The 19,318-nt window shown below is 34.6% G+C and overlaps 4 protein-coding genes across 6 annotated transcripts; all 4 read left to right on the forward strand.

Moving 5' to 3' along the window:
• The first annotated feature begins 236 nt into the window (after positions 1–236).
• LOC110814531 (trigger factor) lies at positions 237–2,833 on the forward strand. 2 transcript variants are annotated; one of them, XM_022042011.2, is made up of 2 exons: positions 237–527; positions 1,868–2,833. In XM_022042011.2, the coding sequence occupies exon 2, from the start codon at positions 1,894–1,896 to the stop codon at positions 2,692–2,694; it is 801 nt and encodes a 266-aa protein (XP_021897703.1). In that variant the 5' UTR covers positions 237–527; positions 1,868–1,893; the 3' UTR covers positions 2,695–2,833. The 2 variants fall into 2 exon arrangements, with proteins under 2 accessions (XP_021897703.1, XP_021897702.1); XM_022042010.2 differs by having other exon boundaries at positions 243–412.
• Positions 2,834–3,520: 687 nt separating this feature from the next.
• Positions 3,521–5,112, forward strand: LOC110814649 (Peroxidase superfamily protein). The gene is made up of 4 exons (XM_022042194.2): positions 3,521–3,788; positions 3,890–4,081; positions 4,176–4,341; positions 4,490–5,112. Exons 1-4 carry the CDS (start codon positions 3,570–3,572, stop codon positions 4,906–4,908), a joined length of 996 nt encoding a protein of 331 aa, XP_021897886.1. The 5' UTR covers positions 3,521–3,569; the 3' UTR covers positions 4,909–5,112.
• A 1,970-nt stretch (positions 5,113–7,082) lies between these two features.
• Positions 7,083–16,143, forward strand: LOC110814596 (Phosphoribulokinase / Uridine kinase family). 2 transcript variants are annotated; one of them, XM_022042116.2, is made up of 12 exons: positions 7,094–7,454; positions 8,633–8,986; positions 10,360–10,474; positions 11,297–11,492; positions 11,597–11,710; positions 11,818–11,991; positions 12,326–12,520; positions 12,978–13,100; positions 13,168–13,289; positions 13,385–13,508; positions 13,606–13,878; positions 15,603–16,143. In XM_022042116.2, the coding sequence occupies exons 2-12, from the start codon at positions 8,650–8,652 to the stop codon at positions 15,819–15,821; spliced, it is 1,992 nt and encodes a 663-aa protein (XP_021897808.1). In that variant the 5' UTR covers positions 7,094–7,454; positions 8,633–8,649; the 3' UTR covers positions 15,822–16,143. The 2 variants fall into 2 exon arrangements, with proteins under 2 accessions (XP_021897809.1, XP_021897808.1); XM_022042117.2 differs by lacking the exon at positions 15,603–16,143 and having other exon boundaries at positions 7,083–7,454; positions 13,653–13,795.
• Positions 16,144–16,542: 399 nt separating this feature from the next.
• Positions 16,543–19,110, forward strand: LOC110814584 (F-box/RNI-like superfamily protein). Its single transcript, XM_022042081.2, has 4 exons — positions 16,543–16,702; positions 17,384–18,196; positions 18,350–18,508; positions 18,610–19,110. The coding sequence occupies exons 1-4, from the start codon at positions 16,700–16,702 to the stop codon at positions 18,904–18,906; spliced, it is 1,272 nt and encodes a 423-aa protein (XP_021897773.1). The 5' UTR covers positions 16,543–16,699; the 3' UTR covers positions 18,907–19,110.
• Positions 19,111–19,318: the final 208 nt, after the last annotated feature.

Consider the following 19,318-nt stretch of genomic DNA (forward strand, 5'->3'; position numbering starts at 1 on the left):
AATTACTTACATTCTAAATTATTTATTGTATAAACATAAAATTAGATGTTTTAATTAATACATATATATATTTTATTTGAACTTTTTATTCATACAATTCTGTTCAATTATTTTCTAAGAGGAATGTATAACCACCTTAGTTTTATTGGATTTGAATCTTTTCTGTGCTCTGTGTGTATCAAAATTCTATGGAGTTTCACAGTACTGAATTAACAATAAGAGAAAAAAAAAAAAAAAAAAAAAAGTCTAATACTTTAAAAATAATAATAGTTTACTTATTTCAAGAAAGAAGTCTTAAGTGGATCTAAGGGGAACGGGCTGAAATTTCTCAGGCTTTCATCTCCAGAGGAAAGACACGATTCTCGTTTGCTCTTGTCTGCACCACCTAGTTTGCTTGGAGGATCGTCAACTGGTACGTGTTCTTTCCCTTCTCTCTAAAATTTTCTCTTATCCGCAATAAAAACAAATGGGCAGTGGTATGATATTGCCTTCATTTATAATCTTCAACTCAATTCCGGCACTTAGCGGTAAGTTCACTGCGTATTAAAATATTTAATGTCAGTTGGGATTTGATTATGTCATTTTAGGATTTCATGCAGCCTTGATTATGAATTTTGGTTTCTGTTCTGTGATTTACTGTTCGAATTAGGTTTGGTTCTCGCTTTTATACTTTTTTTCAAAAAAAAAATAAAAGTTCTCGTTTTTATACTGAACGATAGTATTCAATGGTTATGAGCGCTCTCTCTCTCTCTCTCTCTCTCTCTTGTTTGAATATTGTATGTTAGTGTATTTCACTTCTCTTTATAATAATTAGGGAATGACTCTGGAGGGTTTTGAGGATCGTCGCCATTGATTTGCTCTGTTACTCAATGACCGAACTTAGATGATGCATCTTGACATTTTTTTGTGAGAAGTAGAGAGAGAAAATGATACACTTTGTGATGAGAAGAGCTGGCTATTAAATATGAGCTTGTGAATGTTCTTTTTACACAAGAATATAGTCCCTTTAATTTCCATTTGTGATGTGGTAATACACCTTTTTTCTTTTAGACATGAGCACATCTCCTAATGGTATGCCTCCTTAGTCCTTCCCACTTTATTCATCGGATCTAATGCAGCTTAGAGCAGACTTTCAATCATTACTAAACACACAAAAACACGCACGCTAGAGCAGACTAACAATCATTACTAGACACACGCACAAACATACACATACACATGTACTTAGTACTTCAAAAATGGTAGTTATACCTGGAAATTTACTCAACCTAGGGGAATTTGTGCGTCGTTATTGTATGGTCAATCTATTCAGCCTGCATAGACAATGTGAGTGGTTTATTAGACTGCAAATCCCCTCTAACTGGTCTATTTTGGTTCAATTCATATTCTGATTCAGTTATTATCATATTCTTTTACTTGATTGAGTAGGTCGTTATAATATTCTTGATATGTAGGACTGGATAATAATATTTATATTTGAACCAATTCTATTGGTCTTGGTCTATCTGAAGATGGACCTCTAATTCATGTGGTTAAGTAGGAATTAAGAATCCACCTATCTTGAATTCATTTATATTGTATTCTATAGAATTAGTATTTTGAATCAAGCATGGTCTTAAGGTACCTCAAATTTTGGATAAATACTGCTCATTGATGGTTTCTGGAAGTTTGTCCAAAACTGTTGTGCGCCTAGGTTAAACAGATAAACAATATACTATTTGGTCTGAAGCAAAAATGGAAGAATTTCTAGCACTTTGATCTTATATATATATGAAAATCATTTTGCACACCAGTTGACAATTTGACCTTGCCCCAATAGGTATTCAATACTGATTAGTGAAATATATTTGCTTTTGTAATTTGGCAGTGACTGAAATTTGATCGAAAGTAAAGATGGAAGATGTGCTAACTGAGATCCCTCCACCTTCTAGGTTTTTTCAGGATGATCTTAACAATTTTGCACCTCCTTCACCACCTGTTCCATCTCCCTTCCTTGTGTTCTCTAATCCTAAGCCTGAAGCACCTCTCCATCCCTCGCTGCTCATTGTAGCCATCTCTTCACCATCTCTGTATGTTTTTCACCATATGTCCTCTAAGTCATTGATTGGAAGTCTTATCATCCCTGAAATGCCATTCACAGGGAACTCAATTAAACCCTCTCTCGGGGACAAATCGTGCCATATCTATACTGTCAACAATGCCAGCAATTCAATTCTTCTTGTCTCTGTTCAGTGTCCTATCTCTGCTGAGAGATCTCACCTTGTTGCATCATTGTTAGTTGGTGGACAAATCATTCCTGAGAGAGTTTTGATATTGGATTCAATCCGGAGTCAGAACTTCAGGGGTAAGCTTGATCCTGATGAGACATATGCTTTCAAGCTGGAGACATCATTGGAAAGGAAAGAGCTGGGTCGTGACAGTGACAGTTCACCATTATTGAAGGGTTTGGACTATTTTCCATCAGGAAGTGTGATTGATGGCCTGGCTGCTGCTTTGTTGAGCAAATGCCAGATAAAGAATATTAAGGGAATGGTGTGTGTTTCATGGCCCGAGTTTGGTGCACCAGTTGTGGAGTTAGTTAAAACTCTGATACAGAAGAATGTTCTCCCTAGCTTGGAGTTGTGTGTACATGCGGAATATCGGAGGTGCAGCAGAACCAAGGATCATTATTTTGATTCTGAATTATATACCTGATGAACTGTAATTTGTCAACTTTCTATAAGTTTTTTTGAAGATATTGTACCCAGAAGGATTTTGTCCCTAATTGTTTTCATGTGGAATTTCATATGAACTCAAAATTATCATTTTAAGTACACGACTTTTTATTATGTTCTTTAGATTGTTTAAATGAATGATTTATAAATTTTTAATTTGTTCCAAATATTTGAAATTAGAATAAGAATTGAATGGAAAATAAACCAAAATTAACTTCTATTGCTGGTTTAATGGTTATATTTTGTAAACACATGTATTGGAAAACTGCTTTTCGATAAAAAGTGAAAATAGACAAGAGTACAAAAAACAGAACAGAAGGACAAAGGAAAATACTAACTATTAATTAATACTTTATGTAATCAAATGTAGAATTTAACGTGAAGAAAGCATCAAGTGAAGTTGATTGAGGAGTAAAATCAGTCTCTCAAATATCAATATAATATACAAAAGAGACATTGTTGGGTCATCCAACCAAGTTATCGATTCTTTTGAAGAAGTGGAAAAGGAAATGCATTGAGAACTGTCAATGAAAAAGAACCAATTTGGAATTGTTTATAGGTGCCTTTTAACTCAAGTGAGTACATATAAAAAAGAAGTTGACGGAGGAAAAAAGGGAAGAGCATACGTACATTAACTAGTTGTTATATATGATGTTGAATGGGTAAAATGGTTTGGTGACTTGCCCATGGTTAGTTGTATCCTCTCTTGACTCACATACACAAAGAAACCTCCAAATCTCCCATGCCTTCCCTATCATTAGTTACATTTATACATAGAAATATACATATATATATATATATATATCAGTCTCACCCATGTCTCCCACTCTCTAAATCCAACTTCGCCAAGCAAAAATGAAAAACATGGGAATTTGCTGGAAATGTGTGTTTGTGTTTGTGATTTTCATGACTGTATTTAGTGCATGTGAGCCTGAATTGACACTGGATTACTATGTAAAAACTTGCCCGGCTGTGCTTGACATTGTGAGAAAAGAGATGGAATGTGCTGTGTTATCTGACCCTCGCAATGCAGCCTTGGTTGTTCGATTGCATTTCCATGACTGTTTTGTTCAGGTCTCTCTCTATGTATATATACACACACACTCATACGTTTTTATAAAGAATACACAAATGTTTTAGGTTTTATATTTATATTTATTGGATTGGATAAACAGGGTTGTGATGGTTCAATTTTGCTTGATGACACGTACACACTGCGAGGAGAAAAGAAAGCTTCTACCAATATTCACTCTTTAAAAGGTTTCAGCATTATAGATCGCATCAAGAACAAGCTTGAATATGAGTGTCCTGGTATTGTCTCTTGTGCAGATATCCTTACAATTGCTGCTAGAGATGCTGTCATTCTGGTAATATTAATCATTTTATTATATATATTATACCAAGAGCGAATTCAGTAGTTTATAGTTTAAATTAAATTATTTAATTGTTGCAATTATCAAGGTTGGCGGACCATATTGGGATGTTCCATTGGGGAGGAAGGATTCTACAACAGCAAGCTATGATCTGGCTAACTCTAATCTTCCTACTTCCGATCAGCCTCTTCTCACCATCATTTCCAAGTTCCTTTATCAAGGCCTTTCTGTAACTGACATGGTTGCTCTTTCCGGTATATTCATCACCCTCATCTTAATCTACATATTTTGTTTCTAAGATTTTTGTCAACTCTGTAAGAAGGGTGTTATATCATCTGAAGTTAAAATGTTTTTAGTTTTAATCTGCATTCTTATAACAAAATGCATGTGTTAATTAATCAGGTGCCCACACAATTGGCATGGCTAGATGTGAGAATTTCCGGGCAAGGATTTACGGAGACTTTGAGTCCACATCCGACAAACTAAATCCGAACTCTCAAACATATGCAAGTAACCTGAGATCTATTTGCCCGACTGCTGGTGGCGGAGACAACAACATAACAGCAATGGATTACGTGACTCCGAATCTTTTTGATAACTCATTTTACCAAATTTTGTTGAGAGGAGAAGGGCTGCTGAACTCAGACCAGGCCATGTACTCGAGCCTCTTGGCAATGGAAACCAAGAGTCTTGTCACTAAATACGCACACGATTCAATAGCTTTCTTTCAGCAATTCTCGGAGTCAATGGTTAAAATGGGAAACATCACTAATCAAGACACAGGACAAGTTAGGAGAAACTGCAGATTCATCAACGCATGAAATCTACTAAATACTAAGTTGATTAAAACAAACGGGAATAATTATTTAATAGATTAAAAACAACAAATTGTCAAATATTTGTTTGTATCAACAACTGAAAATGAAATGCAGGGTTCAAGATTTATGCGCATGTCATGTTCTATTGATAAATATAATTGGTGTTATGTCATGAGCAATAAAAAATCTCGTATTCCATTTGCCCTCCTCCTCCTCCGTGTTATCATATTCTTCCAAATCTTAAAAGTCTTATAATGGAAATTAATAAATTCTTTCTTTTCAATAGTGCACATCTACACACTTTATTTGATATTTTTTTTTTATTTTGAAGTAATTTCATTTAAAGCTATCCAACCATATTCATTATAAAGTTTTTATTCAAGTTTTTAGGGAAATGTAATATATATATATATATATACCATTACATAATTATGATCAATCACTCAAATAAACTAATGTTAATGACTAAAATCATTCATTAATGATCAATATATAAACAAACCGAGATCAAACTAGGTGCCGCTAATTCATTACTAACACGTTACGACAGTCAAAATAATGCATGCTAATTAGGTTTATGGGGATCGTGGAATATTATTATTATTATTTTTATTTTTTTTTTTAATAAAAAAAAAAACATCCAATGAATTGCCTTACCGACTTTGTTTATTTGTAGTTTATAATATAAATCATTTAATTATTTTTTTAATTTTTTTTGGGTCAATTATCTTCAAATTTTCGTGCCCAAATATTCTTATTTCTTTTACCCACATTTATTTAAATGTCTTTAGAGTTGGTGGCATGTGCATTCAAGAAAAGTCTACGTCAATTTTCTTGGCATTTATCGTATGTACTTGTTGACTTTTTTTTTTTTTTTTTTTTGAATTAGTCCATATGAATGTGTCAAGGTTTTCAAACATTAATTTTACTCTCTCTCTCTCTCTCTCTCTCTCTCTCTCTCTATATATATATATATATACACACACACACATACATGTGTGTATACATCAAAACACAAATCAAAATAATTGAAGGAATACAAAAACAATATCAATGTCTCAAAATTGTGTTCTTAGTTTATAGAAATTAAGGTAGTTTTTGAGTAATGTCAAAACAGTATTGAGATTCTTTAGTTTGGTTAATTAATTTTGAATAACTGGTTTTGATATGTATATATATTATAGATCAAATTACATGGATTTAATAGTTTTATTATATGTTAAAGTCAAAGTCAAATTCTCAGTCTCTACATATAATAATTGTCAACGCACCGCAATCGTCCTCGGAAACAAATTAAATTAAATATACATGATGTTAATGTGGTCTTTTTCATACTAATAAAACATAATTTATTTGGAAAGCTAATGTGTTGTGAATGAAATTAAAGTTTGTGGGTTTGGGTTTATCAAAATTTCTTTGAAGAAACGGTCTTATTATTTAATGTTTGGATTCATTTATAAGCTCAAAATTTATGGTGAATGAATATTTATAGAGGTGATAAAGAAAATCTTCAAAGATATCCCTCCTAAGAATTTAACTCGAACCTTATCAAAATAATATATAAATATAAATATGTATAAAGAAAAAAAAGAAAGTGGGTGAATCTTACAATGATTGCAATCCCACTATTCTCTCTTATTTACTAAAAAAATAATAATAATAGAAAACGTTGCACTCAATTTGGATTCGTATAATAAAATTTTACATAATTAACAAAAAAGTTAATGATTATTTTTCGCTCAATTCTTTCCTAATTTTTTTTTTTTTTTTTAAAAAAGAGAATCATGTTTGGCCAGGTTCATCATTTTAAACATGAACTACAATTTTTTACTTCAATTATTAATATGTTCATTACATGGAATTGAATTATTGATTTTACATTTTTAACCAATTCAATTGTGTTTTGAATATGAAAAAAGAGGTGGTAACAAATACTTTTAGGGTTACCACAAAGATTTTAGATTGAAGAAGAGACAGCTCTCTTGTGTTGCTTGTAGCTTCAAGAATTTTGCCATTATGGGAATTGAAATAAATTTTGACAAATCTTCCACCGCGTTTGGAATTTGGATTAACCCACCAAAACGTGCCCTCCTATTTTGTTATGCCTTTCCTATTCAATCTCCTCAAATATGCAAAACATTCCCAACCATTCACCTCCTACTTTTTACTTTTGTTACATAATAATATTTCAAGAAATCACATACAACTCCTTCAACCGCCATGGCAAAGTAGAAGTTGAGTGAGAGACTCGTTAAATGCTTACCCAAATAAGAAAATAAAATATTTACATTTATATTTATATTAAAATCTAAATTTTAAAACAAAATTCAATTACCGAATTAAATAGCTCTCCTCCTTCCTCCTTTTTCTGCTGCCAGCCTCCTCTTCTCGATAGTTTTTGCAGATTCTCTAGAATCTTACTTCCTAACGAAGCCCCGGAAAATCACATTTCTATATTTTCATGTTTGCGAATTAACCATGGAGTTTATATTGGCAAATTCAGAGTGACTCCCTAACCACACAAACAAAAACGAACTCGCTTTTGCAAGGTGAGTGTTCTTCCCATTTCTCAAATCGATTTTTTTGCATTGATTTTGATCTATATTCGCTTGCGGGTATCGTTGTTTTTGCCATTTCGCTATCTGGGTCATTACTTTTTCTTTTTTTTTTCCTTCTTCTTCTTCTTCTTCTTAGTGTCCGAGTCCGTTACTTGAACAATTTTGTTAGATCCAAACCGGCCGTTTGATGAAAGATTTTTTCCTCTCGTGGTTGCTGGATTTTGGTTCTTATGAATTTATATTTTTGTTAAGGTATTCTCTTCGTTGTAGTGTTTGTGTAGGTAAGTTTATTTGTGTTGCTAACTGGGATAAAAAAAATTACTTTATGCTTGTTATCCGATGGTTGTAAAAGTTTTCTTGTTGCCATTATTGAGCTTTACATTTCTACGGTTTTTTTTTTTTGTTCATGAGCTTTAGAAAGGTGATGACACGGTTCAGTCAAGAAAAAAGTAATCGTTGGTTGCAGGAGTTAACGATTCTTTTGCACCATTTTCATGTATCGGTTAAAAAAAATATAACTTATCTAACTATCGCGGACTCTAAATCAGTTAATGGTTCGCAGCAATTCAGTCCGACATAATTCATGAATTTCTTGGTTTGGTGCTGACAAAACAGTATGTGAATTTCATATTGTGAGATTCATAATACTTTTTGTACTTGTATGATGAAGTAGATTCACCATCAGTCTAAATTTCCTCAGTAAAACATTGGAGATGCAGGGATCTAATTTCCACATTATTATACATTAGAGGTTGCAGAAGCCATATCTAATTTATTTTTGGTGCTGTTTTTGTCCTGCACTAATGATTACATGTACTATGTATGATATTGGAAGCTGGCTCCAGGTTTTACCCATGCCAAGTGGCTGGCGACTAAAACTGAGTTAGTTGTTTTTGCCAGCTATATAGTCTTAAAGTTTATGCCTCCAGTTTAGGCAAAGAAATAAATGTTACTAAAAGTTTTATATAGCCCTTTTTTAAGGTGTAAGTTTATATTATTCTTAGTTTGGTACATTTTAGCTTGTGTTAATCTTCCTTAGTTTGTTTTACAGTTTAGGCCTTTTACTTGAGTGAAGCATGAATTTTTTGTCTGTACCAGTGACTATTCAAATTTCTCTCAAGATTTATCATTGTTCACTATTAGCTTATTTTTTCTACTTGTCATCAAAGGGAGTTACTGTATTTCAATGGCACAAGATACGAACGGTGCTGACTTGCATCAGAAGAAGCCAGTTCTACTAAAAGATCAGGTTCGTTTGGTCAAGAGAAAGGACTCTGATCGATATGAGGTTGTTCCAATCCAAGATCCTTTATCATTTGAAAAGGGTTTCTTCGTAGTCATCCGTGCATGCCAATTGTTAGCTCAGAAGAATGATGGAATAATACTGATAGGCTTGGCAGGCCCTTCCGGTGCTGGGAAGACCGTATTTTCTGAAAAGATACTCAATTTCATGCCCAGTATAGGTTTAATTTCAATGGACAACTACAATGATTCTAGTCGAATTGTGGATGGCAATTTTGACGGTAATATTTGTTCGACTAATTTTTGTGTCCATTTAAAGATTGATTTTTGTCTGCTGGGGTTTCATCTGTAGCGAGTAGCCCATTTATGGGTGGGATTCATGGTATTTTCAGGTGTAAAAAGAAGCTAATTCTAAGATCTTTTACCTTGAGACCTGAAATTTTTTTTATCACTGTATCACATGATCTACTTAATACGTAGTGCTCTTTAATTTAATTTGCTTCTGAAAGGTTATTGAGAATCACCTACTTGAATGTAAGAAATATTTACAAAGTTGTGTTTTTCAAGGATTTGATTGCTGACAATGGTTTTAAGAAAGGGCACTTGCAATCTCCTGCTTTGGATCCTTGAGGGCCTTTCTTTTGGAACCATTAATTGAGGTGACTATGAGGCGAGTTCTCATTGATGCCTAACTTGGTGTGCCTGAATATTCTGTCATTTTCAAGTAGCGTGTTTCTGATTGCTTAGAGAAGATCTGATATAATATCTTTCTGGAGTAGTTCTGCAAACAAATTCATATAATATCTGAATGTTGTTTCTCCTACTCTTATTTGTGGAAGTTTTTGCTTTAGGATATTGGTGTAAGTTGGAACTTATATGCCAATTTGTGATATTACAAATACCTGTAGTAGGGCTTGGATTTCATAACTTCCATTGGTGCAATACATTACCAATGCACTGCAGGAAGTTATGAATTTAGGTTTTCCCATGAACTCAAGAAGATTATAGCTGGCTATAAACAATTATAGTGTTATTTCTTTTCCTTTACAAGAAGCAAAACGAGGTGAATGGAAAGTTCAAAATAGTAGGACAACTCCTCTCTCCCACTCCTTACTCCCTACTCTTTGTTTGACTATAGTCTATTGGGAGCTCTCCTTTTCTCTATGCATTTTCAAATATAAGTAGCTGTCTTATCTCTTCTATATCTCATCTAATACTTAATAGTATAAACCTCTTCACTGGATTGAAGCTTGAATTTGTTCAGACCATGTATAGAATTTGATTTTAGTATGGCCAAGTGATTTCCGGACAATAAAAGGGTCATAATAGGTACTTTTGCTTTTGGTTGTGCTTTATCTTTCACTTCACCTGGGTTTCCTTTTGATATTTTCAAGGGTGAATGGGATTTAAGAAGTATTAGCCATTATGTATTTGATATTATACATATAGATAAAATCTTTAGTTGCTTTACTCGGTCCAAGTGTTGTATATGTACCCAGCGAATTTGAGTACTGGTGCATGAATCCCAATCGACACTTTCAAACATTTTCTTTAAATTCTTCAGTGTGTTCTTTGTATTGTTGATGGGTGGTTTCACATGAAATGAAGTACAACAGTGTTATGCCTATTGATTCTAAGATATTTGTTGAAACAGACCCACGCTTGACAGACTATGATACGTTACTGAACAACCTGCGTGATATAAAGTCTGGAAAGCAGGCCGAGATTCCTATATACGATTTCAAGTCCAGCTCTCGCATAGGATACAGGTTTGACTATGCTCTTCTTTTGCTCACTAGTAACTCTTGCTTAGGAAGCTATTAAGAATCAAGTTTCTTCATTGTCCTGGGATAGGATGGTGATCTTTGCCCCAGTATGGGCTAAGGCTCATGGTTTTCTGGGGTTGTTTCTTTGTCTATTTTGCAGTAGGATTTGGTTGGCTTCTTGTATTGATGAATCTTCTATACCCCTTTGTATTTTTTCCCTTTTTTGTTGGAGGATACTTATGCTCCCTTTGTGTACTAGCTTTTTCTCTGTCCAATAGTTCATTCTTTTCTAATAAAAAAAGAAAGTTTTATTGGGTGTTTTTGATTCAACAAATACAAGTGTTTCCTTACCACATAGCTTGAATATGAAATCCTTTAATGGCATTATCTGTATCTAGCCAACAGCCCTCTGCAAGAAATGAAGGATTCATATTATAGAGATCCAATAAAGCTGTTAGAATCGGTAATGACTACATAACACAACCTTCCTCCTTTATCTGGGGTTTATGCTACCTATGAGGATAAGACTCTCAATAAGCATAGTTGAAATCATCCAAGTATGTTGAACAGTTTAGAAAAGCTTTATTTAGAATATGAAGTCCTAATTATTAATTTTGATAAAAGGGATGTCCTGATTATTATAAGGTGTTCGGTTGTTGGTTCCTTTTTCTCCAACCTTTTTTATGTGGGTTATCAATTTCAAGTATTACAAATATCTCTTTTCTCTATATTGTAGCTTGAAACTAACTACTAGAGAATTAGCTGATGGTCAATTGCGATGTGTTACTTTTCTAATATCTTGATACAAGCTTGTATTTTTGACAGGACACTTGAAGTTCCAAGTTCTCGAATTGTCATTATTGAGGGCATCTATGCCTTGAGTGAAAAGTTGCGACCTCTTTTGGATCTTCGAGTATCTGTTACAGGAGGAGTCCATTTTGATCTTGTCAAACGGGTTTTACGGGATATACAGCGTGCTGGACAAGAACCAGAAGAGATAATCCATCAAATATCTGAAACAGTTTGTATTTCTTCTCTCTATCTTATCTTCCATCCTCAGACAGCTTTGAGGCATGTTTCTGTGATACTTAATTCTCACAAGTACTCAGCTTACTCTTAATGCAGGTATACCCAATGTATAAAGCCTTCATAGAGCCAGATCTCAAGACAGCACAGATAAAAATAATCAACAAATTTAATCCTTTCACTGGTTTTCAGAGTCCCACTTATATCCTAAAGGTGATTCTTTATATATATTTCCAATTTTACGGTTACCTAATACTAATTGCTTTCCAGCAATTTCAGCATTTTCTGCACTGATGTTTGACTGCTCTTTTTTATTGTAGTCGGCACGAAATGTGTCAGTGGATCAAATCAAGGCTGTTTTCTGTGAAGAACATTCCGAAACAGATGAGCAGACTTATGATATTTATCTTCTTCCTCCTGGTGAAGATCCAGAATCATGCCAATCATATTTGAGGATGCGGAATAAAGAAGGGAAATACAGTCTCATGTTTGAGGTTTGTGCCTTGAGATTAGACTTCTAATATATCACAGATGACTTCTGGGTACGTGACTGTGAGGCATATTTTGTGGTCCATCTGTTGTTTATTTGATCTAGGTATCAGTTGCTCTATAGGAGTGAAGGTTCTACACATATATGCACAACCATGTCTAATATGTCATTTATCTCCATTATTCTTGACATGTCATTTGCCTCCTATCTAAACGTGTTAGGTCTTAGGTCTCAGAATTGCTAGTCACTTGCCTCATGGGGATAAAATTTTGTAACAGTATATGGTTTGATAATTATTGTGGTATATGGCTTAATACTTCATTTTTCTGATTTTACAGGAATGGGTGACAGATAATCCTTTTGTCATATCGCCAAGAATTACTTTTGAAGTCAGTGTGCGCCTTCTTGGGGGGCTAATGGCTTTGGGATACACTATAGCAACCATTCTTAAAAGAAACAGTCATGTTTGCTCAGATGATAGGGTGTGTGTAAAAATTGATTGGCTTGAACAATTGAATCGGCAATATATTCAGGTATTTCTTTATAGCCCTATGACTTAATCTGGTATTTTGCAGGTTCTTAGTTGCGTTTTTAATAACCTTGCAAGGTTGTATGTGCAAAAGACTTGTTCTCATATAGGCTCTCTTCATTGTTTTTTTCATAGGTTGAAGGATGCTCTATTTTTCAATTTCTTGTTCTTTTTGTGGGGAAGTGCCCACTGTCTGCTTACACTTGTGATCACAATGTTCACTGAGAGTAACCTTGTGGAGAATAATATTTAAATTAAGATTGTTCTGGTAAAAGGATGGATATGCTCTTTTTAATTTGTATCTTTCTATTTGGTTATGCTTAGAGAATTATGTAGTATTTGTTGTTTCCTAGTTTATTAAACGAAGAAATAAGGATACTTCCACTTTCAATCAATACTCTTGTGTTTGAAATTGCATTTATATGTTGTTGACTGAAAATATACTCGCCTATGTTAAAAAGGTCCAAGGAAAAGACAGGTCAGTTGTACAACATGTTGCAGAGCAGCTGGCTCTAGAAGGATCATACATTCCACGAACTTATATTGAGCAGATCCAACTAGAGAAGCTCGTAAATGAAGTTATGGTATGAGTGACTTCCGAATGCTTAAGATCCTTTTCCTCCTCATAGTCCTAATCTGATGATCTTGTAGGCCTTGCCAGATGATTTGAAGACAAAGCTCAGTCTGGATGAAGATCTCGTGTCAAGCCCCAAAGAAGCACTTTCTCGAGCTTCTGCTAGGAGAGTTGCTTTGAGAAATAAGAATCTCAGAAGGTTTGTTATCTAATAGATCTTGATGTATTTTTGTGAAGTTTTCTGACTTTGTCACACTGCCTTGTGTGCTATGACTAATGGACTGACATTTGCAGTGGTATGTCACATTCATATTCAACTGAAAGGGATAATAATCTGTCAAAGCCTACTGGATTTGCATTGAAAAATCGGAGATTTGATGAGAGTAATCCGGAGTCTCAAACAAATGTAGCAAACCAGGTACCTCCTAGTTATATTTCTTTGTTGCTTTTATTTAAATTTTCTGATAAAATCGATCAACTCAAAAATTTCATTGATAATCTTTCTCATGTTGTAGGGAGCTATCACTCAACTTTCTGAACAAATTTCCTCACTAAATGATAGGATGGATGAGTTTACGACTCGGATGGAAGAGCTAAATTCAAAATTAAGCTTCAAGAAAAATTCTCCCAGTCAACAGAATATTGCCCTCCAAGCCGAAGCCTGCAATGGCTCTGCTCCCACTTCTTACTTCATCTCTGGTTTAGGCAATGGTTCACTGACTGGATCAATCATGCCTAACTCTTCCTCATCATCCCAGTTGGTTAAGGAATCACCGTTGATGGAGGAGGTGTGTAGCTCATGTCTTCTATCATTTTATTTTTCTAAGTTGTTATGATTTTGTTAGAGAATAAGAGTACTCTTATAGGGTAATTTTTATATTGTCAGTTTTAAAATAGTTAGTTTCCTATTCTCAGTTTTCCTATTCTTGTCAAAGATATGTATCTCTTTAGATAACTTGTACTGTTTTTTTAGCATAATAACAAGCTTAATATCTTAGAACTATTTTAGTTTATTTTTCTGCATTGTATCAATCAGGCATCAAAACTTTTCTAGTGCTTACACCTGTTACTCATCCTTTGTCATCCTTCTAGCCATCTACAATTAAATAGAAGAAAGAAAAAGAAACAAAGATCACTCTGTAATTACTTTCTAATTATCTTCCTTGTGCATGCTCTTCGATTTTCCATTTTGTCTTTCAAAATCTTAGCAATATTATTAAGTAAATAATAAATCGCTTTACCTGGAGCTTGTTTTTGTTGTTGGCACCACTGCTCTTTACTGCACCCATAATGTCTGAACGTCCTAGCCACCAAATTCCAATAGCTACCTCTGTCGGGAAGATTGAAACATCCTGTTGAAAAGTCACAATGCTGTTATCATCATAGCTCTCCACCTTCCCGGCCACAATGTGAGCAGTGAATGCTGACTGCTTATCTTAGCTCCTCTCTGTTAGACAAGTCATAGGCTTGAAGATTGACCCATTCTAATGATTGGAAAATGCCATGTGACATGCTGATATGAATGCCAGCATGGGTAGACTTGAGCAGTTCAATCTTTTTTGACCTGTTTAGCGTTGTTTGACTGGTTTAGACGCTTTCAAACTGTTCTCACACTGATCAGATTGGTTTCTAAGACTTGCAGAAATTGATTTTTCAGTTTTCATGGTTAGTTTGCTTAAATTTGCTCTCTGCCCCAATAGAGTAAAATGTGGCACATTAGGGCTACATGTTTAAACAAACAAAAGTTTGTGATAAGTCGTGAATGCCTATGACTTGTTGCTTATGGAGAATTAAGACTAGATCTTATGGTCCTTTTAGAGTTTGCTGTTTAGGGTAGTGAGAACTAATTCTACAAAAAATTGTGAATTTTCAAGAGCTTCTTGCTCGTGGAAGATGAGTTGCTTGCTTAAAAAATAGTTTGTGATAGTTGTTGAAGCATGAAGTATGTGAAAAGTCGGTTGTTCATTGAAGTCAGGGACAAGGTATTTGTCAAAGATGTTCTGTTATCCAACTGATAGTTGATGACTTCGTTGTTGTTCGATTGAGCTTTTGTTCAATTATGTTTCGAGCTTGTTACAAGTGGTGGTTTGTGGAACATATCAAGTAAGAAGTTGTTTCTTTGTTTAGTTAGCTTTTTCTTTCTTTCAGATTATCTGTAGCATCTCAGGCCTTGAAGTAATCTTAGTGCATGGGACTAGATATTTTATTATACTGTCTGCATCATAATTTAGGCTGCTGCCAAAGTTGTTTATTTCAAGTTATGATTTGCCACGTAGGTGGTGAGTTATTATTCATGTCTTGTTGCTGATTTCTACTTGGGTGATGCTTGGTGTTGCAGTTGTAGTGATTGCAATTCTTTCTATTTTCAGTGATGAAGTCATTGTTTAGCTTTTTTAGTAATCAGCTTTTAAGTCAAATACATAGTTGGGGGGCCCGAACATATTTTCTGTCATTTTTCCTCTATATGCTTTCTTGTTTATTTTCTGATCCTTGGGAATCTGTATAAAATCAGATATCAGGAATTGCGAGAGGACAACGTCAAATCATGCATCAGTTGGACAACCTGAGCAATTTTCTTCGCGAAAGCATGGGACAGAAGTCTCGACAAGAAAGACAGGGCAGGAAAAGCATAATTTCTGATGTTGAACCCATTAAAGTTCCTCTGATGATAACACTGGCCATAGGTGGTATAAGCATAGTCTTATTCAGGGGCTTTTTAACCCGAAGTTGATTCACCTTTCCTAATGTTATTTAGAATTTTGGGGTCCCCCCAGTGCAATGCAACCCTTCTGCTCGGGAGAGACAGTTGAATTGATGAACTGCTGATTGCTTAGGAGGCAAATAAGGGCTTTCAAATTGAGTATTTTGTTTAAGAAGGGTGCTTTGGCAATTTTTTCTTCACTTCTGGGGACCTGCTTAGGCATTTTCCAATACATTATCAACCTTAAATTTAATATGAATAGTATCTGTAGGTGGAAACTACATTTATGTTTTAGAAAATGATGCTAAAAACCAGTACTATATGCTTAAACTGTATCTCTCAGTTATCCCAATTTCTCTCTCCAAAAAAGTTCTAATCTTTTTGAGTTGTGAAATAATCACTCTTTATGATGTTCTTCATTCAAAATTTTGTTGTAACACTAGGGCCATGAATTGGGATTAGGAGAATGCATTTAGGTTTTGATGTAGATTTGAAGATAAAAAAAAAAACCCAAACATCTTAGTAAGTTACACATTTAAGAATTTGTGAGAATTTTTTAAATTACTTTGTTAAATATCAAAAGAAAATATCATAAAGTTATTCAGTGTTTTTTAAAAAATAAAAAAAAAAAAAAAAGAATATAGATTCATTAAAATTTAATTCATTATATTTTTAAATTAAAAATATATTATGATAACAATTAAATTATTTTAATAATGATTCGAAAGTCGATGCTACCCATATCAAGGGCAAAACGGCTTCAATTCTGTCGTTTCACGAACCACAGTATTCCTCATGTATAAAAGGCCGCCCCACCGACGTCCGACACTCTTCGTCTCGAACGGAGAGTTGATGGAAGCCAAGAGGAAGAAGCTAACGTAATACTGCTTTCACTTTTGGGAAAATCTATGGTAAGTTGTACGATCGATTCCCTGCCTCACTTTCTATCTCATGTTTTAACTATTCTTCGTATTCATTCAGCCTGATCTAATTCTCTTGACCCCAGCCTGATTATTCAACCCCTCTCTTGATCAAATCTTTACGGTGTAGTAAAAATTATACATTTTCCCCCAGTCTTGGTTTAACTAGCTTTTTATTTATTTGTTCTTTTTATTACAGTTCAAAGATCATTTATTGATCTTGAGTTCTTATATTTTCAGTAATTTCTCCGGTTGGCTGCTTAGAAAATTATGGGGGGAGGGAGGAAGAGATAATTGAATGTAATACCTCATGGGTGTTTGCGCCTTGGTTTCTTTTCTAAGAAACAAGCTTGAATTTTTATATGGTAGTCATTTAGATCGTGGGCTCTGCTTCTTTAGGCTCTGGGGGATGAAAATGATGCAATTCCTTTTGCGTGTGTGCGTGTGTGTGCGCGTGTGTGTGTGTGTGTGAATTTATCAGTTAACGATACGTGGGTTATAAGACTATGGCCTTTATATAACACACCAAAAAAAAAAAAAATATCCCAACTAGAACCATTGCACACACAAACAAAAATGGATTTTTGAAATTTTTCCTTGTGTTTTTTTCCCCGATTTTTAAGAATAGGTTGGAAATGTGGCACTGCTTTGCTTATTTAGTTCAAATTACAGATGGGTGATGCTTCAGCTCAGGATTTGGTAAGCGATTTGCCTCAAAGCATTATAGAAAACATCCTAGAGCGCCTACCCCTGAGAGATGCAATAAGAACTAGCATTCTTTCTACCAAATGGAGATATAAATGGTCTACGCTTACTCAGCTTGTATTTGATGAAAAGTGTGTCTCTCAGGCAAATGACCCTAGGTCAGTTGAGCTCCAATTGGTGAAATTTGTCACTCAAGCTCTGTTTCTTCACCAGGGACCGATTCACAAGTTCCAGCTTTCTACCTCATACTTGCAATGCCGGCCAGATATAGATCAGTGGTTGCTTTTCCTTTCAAGGAATGATATCAGAGAATTAGTTCTTGAATTAGGGGAAGGAGAATGGTTTAGAGTACCTTCATGTCTTTTTAGTTGTAAAAAACTGATCCGCTTGGATCTTTGTCGTTGTGAATTTGATCCACCTCCTAGTTTCAAAGGGTTCTTGTACTTGAGGAGCCTCAATCTTCACCAGGTGTTGGTTGCTCCTGAGGCAATCGAAAGTCTTATATCCAGTTGCCCTCTGCTTGAGAGTTTAGCTATATCATACTTTGATAGTTTAGTTCTTAATATTCGCGCTTCAAATCTCAAGTATCTGTCACTCGAAGGTGAGTTCAAAGATATTTTTCTTGAAGATACGCCATGCTTAGTTGCGATATCCGTCGCTATGTATATGACTGATGATATTGCTGAGCATTTTGAGCAAAGTTCAAATTGCAATTTTATCAAATTTCTTGGTAGAGTACCTCACCTGCAGAGACTTATTGGCCATATCTACTTCACAAAAGTAACATTCTATTATGTTCATTTCTGGTTTTGTTAAGTTGATTTGTTTTGTTTTTGTTCCAGGGTTTTTGAACTTTAGATTGATCAGCAGTCACATAAAGCAAACCCAGTTACTTATTTTTCTCATACTTGTATTGGTTTTTCTTTTTTGAAGTATTTGAGCATTGGTAATGACCCTGGAGAACTTCCCATTACATATAGTCATCTAAAATTTATAGAACTAAATCAAGTGAGTTTTGAAGACATGAAGGAGGTGTTAGTTGTTGTTCGCTTAGTTACCCACTCTCCTAACTTGAGAGAACTTCAGATTTCTGTAAGTTCTGGTTTTTCTTCGTTTTTTATTATTTATTTGTTACTTCCTGGTAATAAATTATAACTACCGTGTAACTGTCATCTATACATTGTTTTGTTTAGGGTTCCTCAAACACATTGGCAGGTATAGAAGCACCTGATTTGGAATTTTGGAACGATACTTGGCCTTCAAATTGCACACTGGCCAAACTTCAAGTTGTAAAGATGACAGATTTATTTGGTGTGCCCAGTGAGATGGAATTTGCCAAGTTTTTGCTTGAGAACTCCCCAGTGCTTGAGACATTGAGCATCACTCCTTCGGCATATGTTACCAAGGATGGAAGAATAGATATGTTGATTGAGTTTGTGAGGTTTCGGCGTGCTTCTCCCCTTGCAGAGGTTATATTTACTGAAGATTGAGGGATTGTTTGGTCCTTGTAAAGTTCCTCTCTTCTCCTTTCTAAGGTTTTCTCCACCCTTTTTTCTTCAGCGGGCAGGGACTCCATTGCACAGTTTGCCTTCCAGTTCCTTTTTATCATTTCTATGTGAACTAATAGCTTTATTAGTCCATAAAATCTGACCATTGACCATATTCTTTCAATGAAAATATTCATTTGAGGGTCCTGTCCTTTACTGCTCAGTATTCTTATTTGTATTAACTTGTTATACTTTATTTATTTATGATTTGATAACTGTATCCAATCATAAAGAAAGGACACGCTATACAAAAAAGCTTTGAACCTAAATTATACCCAAGAGTAAACAGGAGCTAGATTTTCGCTCTGACATCAAGATGAGAATATAAGAATTATGCAAATCTTGATTTGGTATT

The sequence above is a fragment of the Carica papaya genome, chromosome 2, assembly GCF_054855325.1.
Source record: "Carica papaya isolate Zhongbai chromosome 2, ASM5485532v1, whole genome shotgun sequence".
Lineage (NCBI taxonomy): Eukaryota > Viridiplantae > Streptophyta > Magnoliopsida > Brassicales > Caricaceae > Carica > Carica papaya.

What these genes read in the sequence shown, in the direction of transcription:
- LOC110814531 (XM_022042011.2), top strand. Translation starts at nt 1,894, where the DNA reads ATGGAAGATGTGCTAACTGAGATCCCTCCACCTTCTAGGTTTTTTCAG.
- LOC110814649 (XM_022042194.2), top strand. Translation starts at nt 3,570, where the DNA reads ATGAAAAACATGGGAATTTGCTGGAAATGTGTGTTTGTGTTTGTGATT. An exon ending in CTAGAGATGCTGTCATTCTG is followed by an intron (nt 4,082 to 4,175) that starts GTAATATTAATC and finishes GCAATTATCAAG; the next exon opens with GTTGGCGGACCATATTGGGA. An exon ending in TGACATGGTTGCTCTTTCCG is followed by an intron (nt 4,342 to 4,489) that starts GTATATTCATCA and finishes TTAATTAATCAG; the next exon opens with GTGCCCACACAATTGGCATG.
- LOC110814596 (XM_022042116.2), top strand. Translation starts at nt 8,650, where the DNA reads ATGGCACAAGATACGAACGGTGCTGACTTGCATCAGAAGAAGCCAGTT. An exon ending in AATACAGTCTCATGTTTGAG is followed by an intron (nt 11,992 to 12,325) that starts GTTTGTGCCTTG and finishes CTGATTTTACAG; the next exon opens with GAATGGGTGACAGATAATCC. An exon ending in TGAATCGGCAATATATTCAG is followed by an intron (nt 12,521 to 12,977) that starts GTATTTCTTTAT and finishes TATGTTAAAAAG; the next exon opens with GTCCAAGGAAAAGACAGGTC.
- LOC110814584 (XM_022042081.2), top strand. An exon ending in GCCATATCTACTTCACAAAA is followed by an intron (nt 18,197 to 18,349) that starts GTAACATTCTAT and finishes TCTTTTTTGAAG; the next exon opens with TATTTGAGCATTGGTAATGA. An exon ending in TGAGAGAACTTCAGATTTCT is followed by an intron (nt 18,509 to 18,609) that starts GTAAGTTCTGGT and finishes TGTTTTGTTTAG; the next exon opens with GGTTCCTCAAACACATTGGC.